The 20476-nt window shown below is 38.0% G+C and overlaps 1 protein-coding gene and 1 non-coding gene across 4 annotated transcripts; both read right to left on the bottom strand.

Annotated features, from left to right (window-relative positions):
• Positions 1-4158: 4158 nt before the first annotated feature.
• Positions 4159-6761, bottom strand: LOC127120493 (heptahelical transmembrane protein 4). Of its 3 annotated transcripts, none has more exons than XM_051050939.1 (4): positions 6540-6761; positions 6190-6448; positions 5656-5932; positions 4159-5144 (listed from the first exon to the last, which is right to left on the bottom strand). In XM_051050939.1, exons 2-4 carry the CDS (start codon positions 6426-6428, stop codon positions 4491-4493), a joined length of 1170 nt encoding a protein of 389 aa, XP_050906896.1. In that variant the 5' UTR covers positions 6429-6448; positions 6540-6761; the 3' UTR covers positions 4159-4490. The 3 variants fall into 3 exon arrangements, with proteins under 3 accessions (XP_050906896.1, XP_050906898.1, XP_050906897.1); XM_051050941.1 differs by having other exon boundaries at positions 5698-5932; XM_051050940.1 differs by lacking the exon at positions 6540-6761 and having other exon boundaries at positions 6190-6533.
• Positions 6762-10366: 3605 nt separating this feature from the next.
• Positions 10367-10473, bottom strand: LOC127124517 (small nucleolar RNA R71). Its single transcript, XR_007803999.1, has one exon. It is a non-coding gene; the product is annotated as a small nucleolar RNA R71 (small nucleolar RNA).
• Between the last annotated feature and the right edge of the window lie 10003 nt (positions 10474-20476).

The raw sequence follows: 20476 nt of genomic DNA, 5'->3' as shown, positions 1-20476 counted from the left end.
AAGTCATGCAGTTTCTAACTGGATTGAATGATCTATTTTCAATGGTTAAAACTCATGTTTTAATCATGGAATGCTTACCATCCATCAACAAAGTATACTTTCTAGTGGAACAAGAAGAAAGCAATTGTAATGTTGCACCAGTTATGGAAGATCCCATTCTTGCTAATGCATATAATTCTAAGAAAGGTTTTGGTTAAGGCAAAGGCACTAATCATGGAAAAGGAAATTCAAGATACTGCACACATTGCCATAAGTATGGTCATTCAATTGAATTTTGTTATCAGAAACATGGACATCCCAACATCAACTTACCTCAGTCATCTAGTAGCAACGCCATTGAGTCTCAATCCAGTGCTTCTGAGGTTAATCAGAAAGAAACCACTAATGTTGGTCTCACTCAAGAGAGGTATCATCAGCTCATGAACTTGTTACAACAAGAAAGCTTGATTCCTTCAGCAGGTCATGTAATTGGCTTAAGCACCAACCAACTACACACTTCAATTTATGCTCATGTTGATCATTCATCAGATGAGCCTCTTCAATCAGGTATCCCTAGTGTAATTACTTTATCTGTAAGTCAGAATAACACAGTGTAGCTTTTTGATTCTAGAGCTAATGGCCACATTTGTTTTTCCTAGTCATGCTTTACATTTTTCTATAGAATTAAGCCTATCAAAGTGCATTTACCAAATGGCAACTCTGTTTTAATCCACCAAGATGGTAATGTTCAATTTTCACCCCAATCATACATCATAAATGTGTTATATTCACCTTAATTACGTTTGAACCTTATATCCATTTCAAAATTGTGTCAATCTCTAAACTGCCAAGTCACACTCACTGCTACTTCTTGTCGAATACAGAATATGAAGACATCTTAGATGATTGGTTTGGCGGACTCATTGAATGGGTTATACCAGCTACAAGTAAACACTAACAACACTGACCAGTCCAACCATATCCATCAAGACTTGAAAATGTAAACATGCTAGATATATCTCCTTACACTATAACAATTCCTCCATCTTCCCTATCGCATTTTAGACTTAGCCACTTATCTAGTGATATATTATCTCAAATGACACATTTGTACCCTAATATTTCTCATAATAAACCAATCATTTGTGACATATGTCACTTTACCAAACAAAATAAACTACCATTTCATATTAGTACCTCCCATGCTCAATCAAAATATGGTTTGCTACATTTTGATATTTAGAGCCCTCTTTCCATTCAATTTGTCCATGTTCATCGATACTTTCTTATAATTCTTGATGACCATAGTAGATTTACATGTATTTTATGCTTAAAATCCAAAGTTGATGTTGCTTCACATGTTAAGGACTTCATTATCATGGTTGAAACTCAACACCGTGTCACACCCAAGATAGTTAGATCAGACAATGTCCTTGAGTTCCTCATGCCCTAATTCTATAGTTCCAAAGGAATTCAACACCAAAGATCTTGTGTTGAGACACCTCAAAAAATGGTCGTGTTGAGAGGAAACACCAACACATCCTCAATATAAGAAGGGTCATTCTTTACCAATCCAAACTTCCCAAACATTTTTGGTCATATGCCCTTCAACATGTTATTTTCCTCATGAATAGGATTACATCACCATTACTCAACCATAAATCACCCTATCACATTTTATATGACAAACTTCCTGACATTCAAGACTTCAAAGTATTTGGTTGCCTGACTTATGCCTCTACCTTACAATCTCATAGGTCAAAACTAGATCTAAGAGCTAGAAAAGCAGTTTTCTTGGGATACAAGGCATGTATCAAAGGAAGCATTTTACTTGACTTACACACAGATGAAATATTTGTGTCAAGACACTTAACTTTTCATGATAACATTATACCTTACACCACCCACAAATCCTCGTCCACTTCTAATTGGCATATATACCAGATCCATAAACCTGATCAAACCTCTCCCACAATATCCACCAACCAAATTCCTACAACCACTGACTTACCTCTTACTAACACACAATCACCCATTCCTAACCCACCATCCACTCCATAACCTACCAATTTATCAGTACCTACATAACTTGACAATGAATAAATTATTCCTACCATTATACCTGATGCACAAACCAACACTCCTAACCAAATTGACCAAATACCTAAATAGTCCACTCGAATCAAACACAAACCATCCTACCTCAAAGACTACTTGTGTAGCTCTTTCACTGATCAGACACACCAATCATCAGCAGGTACATCATATCCTATTTCTAACTACTCGTCTTATTCTTCTTTGTCGCCTTCGTTTCATCATCTCATCATGCCCATTGATATCCTTCATGAGCCAAGGACATATGTTGAAGCTAGTAAGTTTGAGTGTTAACTGTCAGCTCTTGAAAGAACAAACACGTGGAAACTTGTTGATGCACCACCAAACATCAAACCAATCGGGTACAAATGGGTTTACAAGGTAAAATTTCATGCAGATGGCTAAGTTGAATGATTCAAAGCACGCCCCGTGGCCAAAGGATTCAATCAAATTAATGGCCTTGACTATTTTGATACATACTCCCCTGTAGCTAAGATGACCACATTCAGAATGGTGATTGCATTGATAACTATCCATAATTGTTTTATTCACCAATTAGATGTCAACAATGCATTTCTGCATGGTGATTTGTAGGAAGATGTTTATATGACTCTCCCACTAGGCATCACATCTACTAAACCAAATCAAGTTTGCAAGCTCATCAAGTCCATATATGACCTTAAATAAGCCAGTCGTAAATGGCATGAAAAGCTTACATATACACTTCTTTCCCAACATTAAAAACAAGCCAACTCTGATCATTCTATTTTCACCAAGCAAAGTAGCAACACATTCACACTTCCCTTAGTGTATGTTGATAACATCATCATAGTGTTCAAACTACTTCTCATTTCTTCCAAAGATCAGTTGGCTAATTTCTTCACTAAACGACTCCTTATAACTTATGCCCAATATTTAGTCTTTACAATGTTTTAAAACAACGATTAGTGACATGAATTTGAATCCATGCACCATTTTGAATATAGAGTTAAGAATTTCTTTCTCCCAACGCCTCTCCAACACCTTTGAGTTTCTGAAAATACTTTGTTTAAATTTTAGAATTCTGACTCTGATTTTGAGTGTTTGAATTTTAAAATTTAAATGTAATATAAACCAATAATTATTTGTTTTTATTTACACGTTCCGATATTCTAGAATTCAAATAGTGCAATTTTATAAAATAAAAAATGTTTAACATGTATGAATTCTAAAATTCAAAAGTATAAATTTTATTAATTCTAGAATTTGAAGAGTGTAATTTTATATTTTTGAAAATAGAAGTTGAAAAAGAGGAGTTTGAATGGTAGTTTTCGTCTTTTCGAGGGGCACGAGTAGGGTGTGGGAAAAAGAAATACACACAAAAGCTGTGGTCCTCGAATCAGTCCACTAGGACCATGTACTGTAGCTTGCAGGTCCATGAATGCCACATTCAGTGTGGGCCAAATTTGCTGCTAAGATCATTTCAGCCCTGCCCAACTAAGTTCATTTCTGGTTCATTTTGTAAGAAGTGCAAAGTACCAAATGCTATCAATCTCCATATATAGACGAGCTTACCCAACCAAAAAATAAGCACATGAGGACAAGCATTAAGAATAAGAAATGGAGTAGGTTCTGATTCAATCAATATATTGTAATGTTCTTGCTGTTTTTCCCTTTACAATGTTGCCAAAATTGGAAAAAGGGTAGTTATCGACTCTTAATTGCAGAATCTTATAATAGTAGTTTGCTTATGAAATAAGCAATCAATTGGACATTTGTTTGCTTCTTCCACACAGCAGTATAGTTTAAACAAATCTTCCACGGCTATTTGGCATTATCTTGTACATTTTATATACATTTGACATAGCATTTTCTATACAGTTGTCTTTTTTCTTCTTTTTTTTGACACATTCTATACGGTTGTCTTCAAATGCAAGTTAGTCTCTACTATGAAGCTTCTGACCTTTCTAGACAAAAATGAAGCTTCTCCAACTTAAGATCAAACATTCAAAACTTATATTCTAGTATTTAAATAAGTTATTTTGGCCTCAAAGCTATTTTGGAAATTTCTCAGAAGTTTAGAAAAGTACCGTGCAGAAAATAACATATCATAAAACTATGAATTTAAATTATGTACCCAATTACATAAACAATTTTACACATGCATTCAATCCAATGTCAATATTTTGGATCAAATTAGATGCATGTATATTTTTGTTTTGCACTGTCATTGTCTTTAAACTCTAAAAATGTGCACAATTGATCTTATCTGGAATAGTACATGCTATTATACATGATGTCTATAGCTATAGTTACATAAATATCCCCTCCTCTACAATAATCACAAATTGCATCAATTAGAGGAGTGGATTTGGACACATACTACTCAAACAATCACAACAGAGATATTCAACATACAATCATCTCAGCTCATTAGATCAACAACCTCGAATGTCGCGCCACCTGAGATAAACTAACCCTGCACGATAATGAGTGTATGCCCCGGCCACAACCAATACATGAAATAATTGGTGACTGTGTCCAGCAATGTCAAATTTCCCAGGCATCCATCGTTCGGGAATCCTGGTGGCATAAACCAGTGCCCCGAGTCCATAGAAAGAACCCATCAGAATCTCGTAACCAGTTGTGTAAAACACCTCAGGTTCACCCCAGAACAGAAAAAGCTTGTGCAGAATAGGTCCTGCGCCGGACAAACCCATTCCCAAAAAGAGGGATGCACGGATGGTGCGGAATTCTGGAGTTTGGAAAACTGGAAGGAGAGAAACCAAGATGGTGGCAATGCCCAATATAGTGATAAAGCCCAGGTAAAGGTTGCAGAAAAATGGATAACACATAAATGAGTAATATACTGGAGGATAAAAAGAGGTAGATATCAAAGCTGCAATTCCGGCATAGTCAAGCCTGAGCATAATGTATGATACGCGCTCAGAGTGGCAAGAGAGGAGATGGCAAACACTGCTAGCTAGCAAGCAAAACATGGCTCCCCCTAAAAATGCATAAAAAGGCCACCTTGTAATTGGTCTAATCACCAGCGGTGCTATTAGGTTCGCCAGGTCCTCTTTTACGTTTTGCTGCACAAAAGCATCAATGAAATAAGCAAATTTGCATTGACACAAAAAGTCTAGTTAATCATCAAAAGAAACATAAGAGAAAAACATAGCAAAACATTTCTAATCAGAAATATACTAGAGATTTAATTATGAAAACAAGGTTCCGAGCAGGAAATTTTGCATGAACTAACATCTTTAACCCTTCATTCAGTATTTTTCCTTTATCAAGTTTAACTCTTAATTTGTTTTTTTATAAAACCTCTACCATATCATTTATTTCACTCCAGATGAGATATGCATCTCATATACTTAGTGCTTCGACACTTCGATTTTTAATCAATATTCTAGATACCCTTAAAGAAGACTAGAAGAATCTATCCACACAACAAGTAAAGATACAGAGAAAACAACACATCCTGATATATCAAAAATCAATGAGCGAACTAGAACTAGACTAGCACCTCACTGCCACTCCTAGAACCACAAAGGGAAAAAAAGCATTATAACTAGCAGTTGGTTGTAAAGTAATTACCAGAACACAAACATCAGTATGATTGCTACTGGAAAATCTTACAGGCAAACAGTTATAGAGAAGTTCTTTAATATGCCAGCTTGAGATTTCATCCCTGAGTCTTTGCAAATCAGGCATGGAAGGTAGGCACGTCAAAAGTTCTGATTGTAGTTTATGCAGATCAGCATTCTTGAGGATGTCAGGCAAATGCTGTAGCGAATTAAGATCTACAACCTGCGGAACTTTCATGGCAGTGTATATGGTCAAAGCCAGGAACAGGAAGAACCCAATCAAATGCCTGCAAGAGAAAACATTTTTCATTGTATGATTAAAAAGATCTTTCCAAGATATATCATCTCAAAATGAAGAAGAACAAATAACCAATAAGACTGTAAGAGCATAACCTCCGAAATTCCAATACTTAAAACAAGAAAGGAAATGACACATCAAGTCAGTTCTAAGTTCTAATTCATTGTTAATTTTACTAAGTTAACAAAAATTCATCAAAATTGACAGGCAGAGATTAAAATGAAAAGAAAGGCGTTGTTCTCTTACGTCCAAACGTTGAGAGTTTCGTTGTGGATGGTAAAGATGCTAAGCAAAACCTGCTTCATAGGCCATTCAGATCGATAGTGACCAAGAATGTATTCATTATCTCTAAGAAAAGCTGGCAAAGAATGATACTCAACAAGCTGGTACTTAACCTTCTTCCATAGCCTTTTCCCTTTCCCTTCTTTTCCAGAACACGCTTCTCCATCGTTCTCCAACAAACCAATTGAATTATCACTTCCCATTCTCTTTCAAATTGAATAATCTACAAACACACAATTACGGAATTGTTAAAGAAATTGAAATCGATGGAATGATATAGAGAATAGGATGAAAGGGAGAAGAAGAAAAGGTACATGGTTTAGAAGAGTGAGAAAACGCGGTGGAGAATGAAAAAGTGATGATTAGGGATGAATGGAGAAGATTTAAGGAAAATGGGAAATGGGAAGAAATGTAATGTCGACGATGTTAACGAGCGGAGAATCTTGGATTGAGATGCGGAGATGCCACCTAAGGTCGTTCTTTGTTCTAATCACTTCTTTTGGGCGCATGGATTTCTTGTTATACCAACCTTTACTTTTTTTTAGATAAATATCTCCTCCACTTATTATTATTATAAAATATTTCCATTAAGTTAGACCAAAGAATTTCCTAGTTTGTATCGATTAAAATGTAGTGAAAATTTTAAATCTTTTAAAAAGATTTTAAAATTATTTGGATTTTAAAATTCAGAATTTATTTTTAAATTGTTTATATTTTAAAATCTTAAAGTTCTATATGGTCACGACATTTTTCTATTTCTCTTAATTTCCGTAAATCTAATTTTAAATTAAAAATATTTTTGTGTTGAAAAATAAAATAATATATATATATATTTGGAGTCCACAAAAATGTCTTATTTTTCATTTAACATTGGTTGAATCTATAAGTTTACGAAGATTTCAACTATTAATCAATTTTAGTATATATCATATGAGAAGACGAGCAACCTTCATCTATCGATTGAGGAGATGATAGTGACATTTGAGGATCTGTCGTGTCTATAACATATGCTCATCCATGGTCGTCTTCTTGATCGCACAACATTGATCAAACCTGAAGCTTAGACATATTGGTTGAACTAACTGGATATGACTCAAAGGACACTACGTGGGAAATTGAAAAGACCAGGAAAGTCATGTATGACTTAACTTCTTAAAATACGATTTTTAGAGATACGTGATAATTGCAAATGTCTTTGACACACATGGCGACGATGTGGCAAGACAAATGTACATAAAATATGCCATCATAGTGCATTTACTTTACTTCGTGGGCTCGATCATATTCTCAGACAAGAGTGCGACATACACTCAAGTGGTGTACTTGTAGTATTTTTAATGATTCCTATATGGTTGATGGATTCACCTAGGACGGTGATGCTCTAACTTATTTATATTCACACAGACGAAAACAATAGGGATTAGCAAGCGCTAAGCCAAGAATGAGAACACGGGATTGCAAACACAAAACCTGGAGGATAAACTCTAGAATCCACCGGCTAAAGAAAATATTGAATTTTGTTATATTAAAAGATGATCTTTGACTCACACCAAAAGTGTTTAAATAAAGAAGCAAAGAAATCCTAAAGGGCTTTTAATCCAAAACAGAAATGAAATAGAAACAAGAAACCCAAATGGACTTTTAATCCAAAATAAAAATAAAATAGAAAATTATGGAAAATATTAAAATGACGTTCTTGGGCATGAAACAAACTTGGATGGCTTAAAAACCTTCCTACATCAGTCTCATCCACCTCTGAAAAACTCAGCCCCGAGTTCTCTTCCTGATAAAGAACCTCATCATCTTGATATTCATAAATGTCAGCAATATTGAAAGTATTGGATATATTCATGAAATCCGGGAGAGCTACCACATAAGCCTTATTATTGATCTTTCGGGTCACTATGAACGGGTCATACTTGTGCGACTGCAGCTTGTTGTAAGTACCAACCTAAAACCTCTCCTTACGCAGAAACACCATCACATTATCTCCCATATTAAAAGATTTAACTTTTTGGTGTTTATCTGCATATGAGGTAAATCATTTGGTAACTCATATGCAGACAATTCCTTGAAATTCTTTAGGATCCCTAACGCTTCTTCTAGAATTGTTGTTTCCTCCTTTTCAACACCTATCATCCCTTTACTCACCACTTGACAGGAAAATTCAGTTTCTTTAACAACCCCATCAAGTTCCTTTTCACTATGTGTGACCAAGAAACTAGACTTCTTTCCTTCTAGATTCTTATCAAAGTGCAAAATAAGAGCCGTAATAATTTTATTTGTGCCCCATGTACACATCATCAGGTTATCCCATCCTTGATAAGTGATAACACGAAAATGGAAGTTGAAAACTCCCCCCCCCCCCTCATCCTATCTCTCTGCCTTCTTTCGCTCCTACAATTTTGTTTTCACGTTATTTTTCTTCAGCAAGCATTATTTTCTTTGACTGCAATTTGTTTACTTTTCCGTTCAGAGTTTTGATTATTTTTCCCTTTCCTTTCCGTTTTTCACTTAGTCAAAAGTAGTAGTTTCCTACATTGGGGAACTACTGCAACTTAGTTAGTTTAGTTTAAGCATTTGTTTCGAAGAAGCAGAATCCTACCAACCTATGGAGGACTCCTCAAGTACTTCAAGATTCAGTTTATTCAATTAATCAAAGTTCCAGATTTTTATTCAATTATTATTATCGCTTTATTATTAAATGATCATGTTTGCTTTATTGTTAAATTGTTTTTGTTTATCTGTATTTGCATTATTCAACATGTCCGACTAAACTACCGGTATCGGTATGTAAACAATTTAATTAGACGGGATTTAATAATAATCGGTGTAAACTTCTTTTCTCAAATAATCTTTCTGGTTGTGGTTTTTAATTTGAATTTAATTAACTTTGTCACGAGAGTGAGAAGCTATTTAATACGGTTTTGCCACGAGAGTGGGAAATTAACTAAGGTTAAAACCGACAATCGCGAGAGCGTGAGGGTCGAACTGGATAGTAAAAACTAGGCATTGATTTTAAAAACAGCGAGAGCACTTTAAAAGCAATTAGAACTTATTTATTTTCAAAAAATATTTTTAACTTAAAATGGGACAGCGAGAGCGTACATTCTGACTTAAAAGTATAGTTCGAGTCAACAATCACGAGAGTGTGAAATAAAGCCCTTTAAATGAGTATTTTCTACTGAAAGGTATTTGGTAATTAAAATATACATCGGTGACTTATCGAATCCCTGACAATTAATGTGTTGCATACTGATATCCCTTCATTAATATTTTCTTAAAAACTTAATTTTCTTTAGATTTAATTTTTGTTGAACCGAACCTCTAAAAATCATTGCCTTAGCTAAACATAGTAACATCGATACATTAGTTTTACCATCGGTCCCTGTGGGTTCGATGTCTTTTAAAACTAAACGACTAGACTGTGCACTTGCAGTCAAGTATCTGATAGACTATATTTTATATACAGTCACGACTCATATCAAGTTTTTGGCGCTGTTTCCGGGGAGTGATTTAGCCAAATAGTGTGATTCTTTCGTTGCACAGTATAGACTGAGGTAAAAAACTAATTTCCTTTCCCTTATTTCTCGACTGTATGACAAGTACTCACTCACAAGGCAAAAACTTAGTACCACCAATCGCAGAATTAAAGTGTTTCTTATATTTAAGACGCCGAATACTAGAGTACCGACGAAGGTACAATATTCCCGATATCTTCTTTCCTACTACTGAACCAGTTGAAAAACCAACCATGGCTGCAGTAGGACCACAAAATCATCCTCTTAAGTTCTACGTTACCCCATCCCAACAAGAACCTCACAACAGCATTGTTGCCCCTGCTATCGATCGAAACGATTTCGAGTTGAAACCCTCATTGTTATCAGTTGTCCAACAACATCAATTTGCTGGAAATCCTACGGACGATCCTAATGAACATTTGACCAAGTTTGTGCAGTACGCAGACACTGTGAAGGCGAATGGTATATCTCAAGATGCGACAAGACTACGCCTTTTTCCTTTCTCTCTAAGAGGCAGAGCTTGGGTTTGGTTGCAATCCTTGCCATCCAACTCAGTCACTGCATGGGAAGAACTGAAGAACATTTTCTTAGCCCGATATTTTCCGCCGAGCAAAACTGCTATGCTGAGAGCTCAAATCAATGGATTTCGACAAAAAGATGCAGAATCTTTCTACGACGTGTGGGAGAGATACAAAGACATGATGAGGATGTGTCCATATCACGGTCTCGAAGACTGGACGATCATTCACACATTTTACAATGGCCTCTTGTATAACACAAGACTGACAGTAGACGTTGTCGCGGACAATGCACTTATGGACAAGCCATACAACGAAGCCTATCATCTCATTGAAAACATGGCCCAAAACCATTGCCAATAGGGAGGTGAAAGAACCCCAGTAGAAAAGTCCCAAACAAAAGGTGGAATGTACGAAATCAGTAACCTTAACCATATCCATGCAAAGGTAGATGCCCTTGTTCAAAAGTTAGACAACTTGACCATACCACCCGCAGGCAGCCACTGTGGCTGCCGTAACTCCAAACTGCGAGTTATGTGGAATTCCTAGACACACTGCACCAGAATGTCAGATATTAGCAGGAGTCGCCACTGATCAAGTAAATTATGCACAAGGAAACCCTTATTCGAATACCTACAACCCAGGTTGGAAAAAACATCCTAACTTTTCGTACAAGAATAACAACACCCTGTATGCACCTGGCCAAGCACCTGCTGTTCCACCTGAATATCAAAAGCCAACTACTAATGCTCTTAACATTCCTAGGAAGTCCAACCTTGAACTAATGATGGAAAGTTTCATAGCTACCCAAGCTCAAACAAACAAAGACTTCTTGAACCAAAACATACACACTAGTGAGCAACTTAAACAATTAGCAAGCAAAGTAAACGCTTTAGCCACCCACAACAAAATGCTTGAAACACAAATTTCACAAATGGCTCAACAATAAGCATCTACTGCTGCTCCTGCTGGCATATTTCCTGGACAGCCACAACCTAATCCAAAAGGACATGCAAATGTCGTTATATTGAGAAGTGAAAAAGAACTAGACAGACCCATAGATCCAAGACTTCAAAATCCTGCCATGCACCAAAAACCTGACAAAACAACAATTGGGAAGGTAAGTGAACCGAAGGAGAAGGAAGATAATACCCAAGAGGCCGAAGAGAAAGAAAAACCTTATGTGCCTCCACCACCTTATAAACCACCCATTCTATATCCTTAAAGATTCGCAAATTCTAAAACTGCAGGGCAACTTAAGAAATTTGTTGAACTTCTGAAGCAACCGAACATCACAATACCCTTTACAGAAGCTATCACACAAATGCCCTCATATGCCAAATTTCTTAAAGAGATCCTATCCAATAAGAAAAAGATTGAGGATAACGAAACAATTACACTTACTGCTGAGTGTAGCGCGATAATCCAAAACAACATGCCTCCCAAATTGAAACACCCAGGTAGTTTCTCCATACCCTGTGTCATTGGAAAGTTCGTCATAGACAAAGCTCTATGCGACTTAGGAGCCAGCATTAGTGTAATGCCCTTATCCATCTGTAAAAGGGTCAACATGGGAGAACTAAGACCAACCAAGATGTCTGTTCAACTAGCTGACCGCTCAATCAAATATACTGTTGGTATATTAGAGAATGTTCCAGTACGTGTAGGACAATTCTACATTCCTACCGACTTCATAATCATGGACATCAAAGAAGATGCCACTACACCTATTATATTAGGAAGGCCATTCTTAGCTACCGCCAGAGCCATAATAGACCTGAAAAGAGGCAAGCTAACATTCGAAGTTGGAGAAGAAAAAGTTGAATTCATCTTGACACAATTCTTACAAGCGCTAGCTATAGACAATACTTGTTATCTACTTGATGTCATAGACGAGTGCGTAAGAGAGATGGAGATGCAAGAAACCACATATTCTAATATAATGAAAATCCAAATCCCTCTAATCTTTGAAGATGATAATTGGCGTGAACCATACCAAAATGACAGTCTAAGCGAATGCTTAGCGCTTACACCCAATCACATGCCATGCCCGAAGAAACCAGACTTAGAATTAAAAACACTACCCAAGAACCTAAGATATGAATTCCTAGACACTGAACTCAAAAGACCAGTAATAGTCAACGCTGACTTAGGACAAATTGAAACTGAAAAGTTACTAGATGTCTTAAGAAAATATCCAACTGCATTAGGCTACAACGTTGCTGATCTAAAAGGAATAAGTCATTCCATTTGTATACATCGCATTATGCTAGAGGAAGATTGTAAAACCTCTAGAGAACACCATAGAAGGATCAACCCAATCTTAAGTATTGTAGTCAAGGATGAAGTAATAAAGTTATTAGAGGCAGGAGTCATATATCCGATCTCCGATAGTCAATGGGTTAGCCTCGTTCATGTAGTACCCAAGAAAGGGGGTGTTACAGTTGTTAAGAACGAGAAAGGTGAATCTATAGCATAAAGAGTTGTGACCAAAAGTAGAATGTGCATCGACTATAGGAAACTGAACAAAGCCATTCGAAAGGATCATTTTCCTCTGCCTTTCATTGATCAAATGTTTGAACGATTGGCTAAGCATTCCCACTTCTGCTATCTAGACGGTTATTCAGGATTCTTTCAAATTCCTATCCATCCTGACGACCAAGAGAAAACAATCTTCACATGCGCTTATGCTACATTTTCTTATCGACGAATGCCATTTGGACTATGCAACGCTCCCACAACATTCCAAAGATGCATGATGTCGATCTTCACTGACTTTATAGACGACATTATGGAAGTCTTTATGGACGATTTTTCTGTTTGTGGGTAGAGCTTTGAAGGATGTCTATCAAACCTTGAAATGGTACTTGAAAGATGCGTAAAGGTGAATCTCGTATTGAATTGGGAGAAATGACATTTCATGGTCCAACAAGGAATTGTGCTAGGACATGTAGTATCTGATAAAGGAATTGAAGTAGACAAAGCTAAGATCAAAATTATAGAAAATCTTCAACCTCTGAAAACCGTACGAGAAATACGAAGCTTCTTAGGACACGTCGGTTTCTACCGACGCTTTATCAAAGATTTCTCGGAAATTACTAAACCACTGATTGGTTTATTAATGAAAGACGCTGACTTCATCTTTGATGAGAAATGTTTAACAGTGTTTGAACAATTAAAAACATCTTTAATCACCGCACCTATCATGCAACCACCCGACTGGAGATTACCATTCGAAATCATGTGTGATGCGAGTGATTATGTCGTAGGCGCAGTGCTAGGACAAAGAAAGGATAAAAAACAGTGCTAGGATCGAAATGTATAGAAAATCTTCAACCTCTGAAAACCGTACGAGAAATACGAAGCTTCTTAGGACACGTCGGTTTCTACCAACGCTTTATCAAAGATTTCTCGAAAATTACCAAACCACTGATTGGTTTATTAATGAAAGACGCTGACTTCATCTTTGATGAGAAATGTTTAACAGCATTTGAACAATTAAAAACATCTTTAATCACCGCACCTATCATGCAACCACCCGACTGGAGATTACCATTCGAAATTCATACGAATATAACTCTACCATGGTATGCTGACTTTGTCAACTACCGAGTTACTGGAGCACTTCCACCGGACCTATCATACCAACAAAAGAAGAAATTCTTTCATGATCTAAAACAGTACTACTGGGATGAACCCCTGCTTTTCAAGAGAGGTATAGACGATATTTTTCGTCGATGTGTTCCTAAGGATGAAATAGACAATATAATCTCTCATTGATATTCTGCTCCCTATGGTGGGCATGCAAGCACTTCAAAAACTTATGCTAAGATCTTACAATCTGGCCTCTTTTGGCCTACTCTATGGAAAGATGTCCATAATGCGGTTATAAATTGCAAGCGGTGCCAACGCACTAGTAACGTTTCAAGACGCGACGAAATGCCACAAGCAGGCATCTTAGAAGTGGAAGTCTTTGATGTGTGGGGGATTGACTTCATGGGACCATTCCCGTCTTCTTTTGGTAATAAGTACATACTCGTAGTTGTCGATTACGTTTCAAAATAGATCGAGGTTGTAGCTTCTCCGACAAATGACACACGAGTAGTGATTAAGATGTTCAAGAACGTAATCTTTCCTAGATTCGGTGTGCCAAAACTAGTAGTTAGTGACGGTCCCATTTCATATCAAATATCTTTGGAAAACTTCTTCTGAAGTATGGAGTCAAGAATGCTGAAGACCCGAACAAAAGGAGAGTCTTGAGCCAAAAGCAGGTTGGACTCTCATGTTCGACGACGCCTCAAATGCAATAGGCCATGGAATTGGGGTAGTGCTGATGTCTCCCAAGAATTTCCATCTACCATTCACCACAAAGCTCTGTTTTACCTGCACAAATAACATGGCCGAGTATGAAGCTTGCACATTAGGGTTGGAAGAAGCTATTGAGTTTAAGATCAGGATACTATAAGTATTCAGAGACTCCGCTCTAGTCATACATCATATAGAGGTGATTGGGAAACAAGACATGCTAACCTGATTCCATACCGGGATTATGTGCTGAAGCTACTCCCAAAGTTCGACAAAATCACTTTCTCTCATATTCCTCGAGAAGAGAATCGGATGGCAGATGCCTTAGCAACTTTGGCTTCCATGTACAAATTAATATGGCCCAATCATCAGCCTCACATTGAAATTAGGCGTTTTGACGAACCTGCACATTGCCTGACGACAACAGAAGAGCCAGATGGTAAACCCTGGTTCTTTGATATCAAACAATATCTCGAGAAGCGGGAATATCCGTCAGAGGCTTCCAGCCTTGACAAAAGGACCCTCCAGAGGTTGGCATCAAAGTTCCACTTGAACGGGGAGGTATTGTACAAGCAAAACTATGACATGGTTTTATTAAGGTGTGCGGACAAACACGAAGTTGATCAGCTTATGAGGGACATACACGAAAGGTCCTTCGGTACGCACGCAAATGGGCACTCCGTGGCAAAGAAAATCCTAAGGGCATGTTACTACTGGTTAACGATGGAAGCCGACTGTTATCATTACACCAAAGCATGCTACAAATGCCAAATCTATGCTGATAAGATACATGTACCGCCTACCCCGTTGAACGTTATAGCATCACCTTGGCCTTTCTCTATGTGGGGCATCGACATGATTGGAATGATAGAACCCAAAGCATCAAATGGACACAGATTTATCTTGGTGGCCATAGACTACTTTACCAAATGGGTGGAAGCTGCATCTTATGCGAATGTCACGAAGCATGTAGTCGCCCGTTTCTTAAAAAACAACATCATATGTCGATATGAGTGTCATACGGTGAACTGACTTGGGGTGTTTGGCTTTTTATCGCAATGTCGCGGATAGCAAGAGTCGCCACCGACTTTTCTTTTATCCAATAAGGAAAGGTGGAAAAGAACAGGAAAGACCTCAATAGATTTTGGGTTCGGGAGGTACATTATACAAAGGGAAGGTATTAGCACCCTTTGTATCCATGGTTATCCATGGGCTCTTAATTGCTGGATCACTTATATTTTTGTCTGAAAAAGTGTTCGTGAATTGTTTAAAAAATGTTTCGAAAAGAGAGTTTAACTTTGTAATGATTCTCGTATGAATGTATACAAAGTATTTATCTCGTTTGATTTTGAAAACGGTTTAGAAAAATGTAACTTGGTAATGATTCTAGTATGAATGTATACCAAGTGGTGATTTTCTAGGATTTGCAAAGTGTGAGGGGTGGGAAATGTTTTAGGTTATGATCCAGCAATTGAGAGTTATACCTTCCTAAGGTCGTTATGAACGTTTCCTATCCTTATGAGGGTAAAACTGTCCTTACTATTGAGAAGTAAGTAGTTTTATCCTTTGGATGTAAAAGGGTCATCGTAGGGTCATCGATAGGTCATTGAAGGCAACAGTTGTAAGGATACCTTAGCATTCGAAGGGACGATCATCATTTAACCGTAGGCTGCACCGAAGGGTCATCGAGGGACAAAATCGTATTTTCGAAGGCAACATCCGAGGGACCATGATTTATTTTATGAGGATTTAACCGAAGGGCCGTTGCTAAGTGTATCCCTACATTCGCGGGACATGACCGTTATACCGTAATACCGTAGGGCAAAAGAGAGGTCCAAGGTCACATATTCAAAGGCCATGTTTTACAATTAAGTATTTAAGATGAATTTCCACATTAAAATTAATTAGGCAATTAGGATGAATCTCCCCATTAAAATTAATTAGTTCGGAATCCATCTCCATAAGGGTATCCCTCAAATAAAGTGGAATACCTAGCAAGCCACCTTCTTCGGGAGTATGTGAGCCCTTACAAAATTCCGCAAACAGGTCAGAATACCAAATGGGGTGCAATCAAGAGTTGCACCAAAGCAGTAATAGTATCAGGTAAACAAAGCATGGTTATAATAAAACAGGTCAGAAGGGCAAAGATCAAAACAGAACGAAAAACAGCGGCATCCGCTACAACAATTCAAGGTATCCAGGCATACTTGAGTCTACATGCAGAACCTCACATATATTTATGAATTCAATTATGGTATCACATGGGAATTCGGAACATAAAGCGACGATAGTAACACAAACCTGTTTGCAATTGAATTGCAACCTTGAATTGGCACTCTTAGGGTTGATGCCGGATTGAGTTGGGCGGAGCCGCCGGCTTTTCCTTCAGGGTTTCCTTTAGGGTTACCCGGAGTAAGTTAAACAGTAGTCCTGAACACTCCACCACAAGCCGGTAGGATTTGTTTTTTGACTTTTCAATTAAACAACAAATTAAAACGAAGGAAATAAACTAGATCCTAACGTAAGGTTAGATTCGGTAAAAAGGTACACAATAGTTTCCGTTGTAGAAACTATTGTGCGAAAAGAATTAACCAAATGCTAAAAAGGAAATGGGAAATTGCAAGGGAAGTAGTGTAGAACTCGTAATAAACAATGCCTAAGCTGCTGGAAAAGAAACTATGCAAAAGCGAAAACGGCAAAAGGGAAAAAATGTGGAAAAGCCCCCCCCTACTTTAGGTTTTCTTGTGGCTATTTATATTGGTACCATTAAGTAACTACTTGCTGCCAAGAGGTCTTCAACGTGGCTAATTTCATGGCGTGGATATAGGGCCCAACACTCCTCAACGTCTCTTCAAGTCTCTGAGGCGTTACTTGCGCCCAAAAAGTAGGGGAGTGGTGTGACGCTCGTCACACCATGTGTGATGTCCGTCACAAGGCTGTTTTGCGTGACGCTCGTCACGCCCTCTGTGACGTCCGTCACAAGCACAGCATTTGTGTCTTGCGCTTTGGGCTGGGCTTTGCTATTTGGTTCGCTTTCTCTCCTTTTTGCACCTCTTTTCCTCCATTTTTACTTGTGCTTCCAAATAAGCCACCTGAGACAAATAGGAAGAAAATACCGCGTAATATCTAACAACATAAAGTGAACTGAAATAAATAATGATAGAATTTAATTGAATTAAGTCCTAAAATATGATATAATTTCATGTTATCACTAGGCGAGCGTGTAGCGAACAGGCCAGTTTGGGTCATCCGTGAGCTGGGCCTTCGTTCCTTTAAGATCAGTGTCATAAAAATGAGTCGGAGTGCCCTGAAAAATGTCTTGAAATATTAATGGGCAAATTTTGGGGTATGACAGTTGCCCCTGTTCAATATTCTTGAACCGAGAGAGTAGAATGGTATGTGCACCATTCGTGGTCTGGAGGTGGAAGATTCTTGAACACTAAAATGCCCAAAAATTTGCGCTTGTCAATCAGGAGCTAGTCTTGATGGAGATGGGCTTAAAGATGCCATCCAGGGAATTTGATGATGAGAACTTCAGGGTGCGTCGTTCATTAGACGATATCTGAAGACATGGATGTCGTACCGAGTCAGAGTGTGTTATATGCTGCTGGGGATAAGGGATCAGAATGGATCATATGCTAGACCGTATCTGAATACCAGAGTGGGCTGTTCGTTAGGCGGATGACTTTGCTGAGGATGAAAAATCAGAATGGATCGTATGCTAGATCGTTTCTGAGTTGCAGAACGAAACCTCCATTAAGCGGGTGATTTCACTGGGGATAGAAGATCAGACCGAATCGTATGCCAGATCGTGTCTGGGTTGAAGACCCAAATGGGTCTTATGCTAGACCGTATTGGAGTCGCAGGATGAGTCGTCCGTTAGGCTGTGTCTGATGATGAAAGGAGGGTAGTCGTACGCTAGACTACACTTCAGAAATATACCGTACACTAGGTAGCATCTGAGCAGATGAAAGTTTAACTAGGTCGTACATTAAACCGTATCTGAGCAGAATGAGTCGTCCATTAGGCTGAATCTGCTTATAAAAGAGGTAGTCGTACACTAGACTACAATTCAGAAATGTACCTGTCACTAGGTAGCATCTGAGCAGATGAAGGTCTAACTTGGTCGTACCTTAAACCGTATCTGAGCAGCATCTGGTCTAACTTGGTCGTACATTAGACTGTATTTGAGCCGTTGAAGGTCTAACTTGGTCGTACATTAGACGGTATTTGAGCGGCATCTGGTCTAACTTGGTCGTACATTAGACTGTATTTGAGTCGTTGAAGGTCTAACTTGGTCGTACATTAGACGGTATTTGAGCGGCATCTGGTCTAACTTGGTCGTACATTAGACTGTATTTGAGACGTTGAAGGTCTAACTTGGTCGTACATTAGACGGTATTTGAGCGGCAGCTGGTCTAACTTGGTCGTACATTAGACTGTATTTGAGCCGTTGAAGGTCTAACTTGGTCGTACATTAGACGGTATTTGAGCGGCATCTGGTCTAACTTGGTCGTACCTTAAACTGTATTTGCAGAATCTGACTTGAGGGTCTAACTTGGTCGTACATTAGACTGTATTTGAGTGGCCTCCGAGGACTTGAAGGTCTAACTTGGTCGTACATTAGACTGTATTGGAGTTGTTGAAGGTCAGAATGGATCGTACGCTAGATCGTGTCTGATTTGTTGAAGGTCAGAATGGATCGTATGCTAGATCGTATCTGAGTTGAAGGGGTCATAATGGATCGTATGCTAGATCGTATCTGAGTTGAAGGAGTCATATGTTGAGCTGAATCAGAATGAACCGTACACTAGGCTATATCTGATAATATTTGCATATGTTGTATTGGCAATGAATGTCTGGGATGTACTTATAGATGCCATCGTTAGGAGGATGTCAGAATGAATATTGACATGGAGTATATCTGAAAGATGTATCTGAAGAAGAAAGTAGTCGTACGCTAGACTGCACCTCGGAATATACCGTACGCTAGGCAGTATCTGAGGGATATAGTTAAATCTTGAATGTAATAGATAAAGATGCCCGTCTGAACGGACCTTTGTTTTGACTGTGTCAGGAGGATAATTGACCTGAAAAATAAAGTTAGCTTCATGCTATGTCATGATGTATGAGATGCAAATGTTGTATGCATGCGTGTGTTGTGAAATGATATAATGAGTGAATTACGCGTCTAGAATAAATGAGAACATTGTATACATGCGTATGTTATGAAATGATGTAATGTATATGATGCGGAATGAAAATTGTATGTAGGTATGTGATGTGAAATGATGTAATGAATGCACTATGTGTCTGAAACGTTCTTCCAGGGGACTCTATTGGGGAAATAAATCTCAGTCTTCTGGTCGGAGATATTTGTATTGATGACCCTTCCTTAGCTGGGGAATACTTGATTTCTGTCTGACGATGGAAACACTCAACAGAGTCTGGCTGGGGATGGAAGAGATGACCAGTCTGTCTGGTGATGCCAATTTCTTCTGGGGAATAACTGGCGTTGTCGGGGAATCGAATTAGCAACGGATTCATTGGGAAGCGTGATTAGACCTTCTCCTCGATCCTGAAGTCGTGTAGTAATTGCTATTACTATTCTATGCATGCATTTTTGGTAAACATTGATCATATTCAAATGCATAAATCGATTCAAAGTAAATCAATGGACGTTTACGCAAACAAAACAGAGAAAGTAAAACAAAAGCATCTTTTTGGAAATGAAATTGTATTGATTTTGAAAGAGGGCCTATAAATAGGCAATTTGAGTACAAGGAGACAGAAATCCTAGTAAGAGGAAATCGTCAAGAGAATAAAGAGAAAGCTATGCAGAAAAAGTCCTATTGATTTTAATTCCACTACTGTCATTATGTCTTCAAGCGTCTCATCTCCTGTTGT

Source organism: Lathyrus oleraceus, chromosome 2, assembly GCF_024323335.1.
Source record: "Lathyrus oleraceus cultivar Zhongwan6 chromosome 2, CAAS_Psat_ZW6_1.0, whole genome shotgun sequence".
NCBI lineage: Eukaryota > Viridiplantae > Streptophyta > Magnoliopsida > Fabales > Fabaceae > Lathyrus > Lathyrus oleraceus.
This window is presented reverse-complemented; position numbering and strand designations above follow the sequence as displayed.

Bases quoted from the DNA above. Each gene is read 5' to 3' on its own strand.
- LOC127120493 (XM_051050939.1), bottom strand. From the start codon at position 6,428: ATGGGAAGTGATAATTCAATTGGTTTGTTGGAGAACGATGGAGAAGCG. The intron at 5,933-6,189 runs GTAAGAGAACAA...TTTCTCTTGCAG, and splicing joins GAAACTCTCAACGTTTGGAC to GCATTTGATTGGGTTCTTCC. The intron at 5,145-5,655 runs GTAATTACTTTA...GCTTTTGTGCAG, and splicing joins ATACTGATGTTTGTGTTCTG to CAAAACGTAAAAGAGGACCT.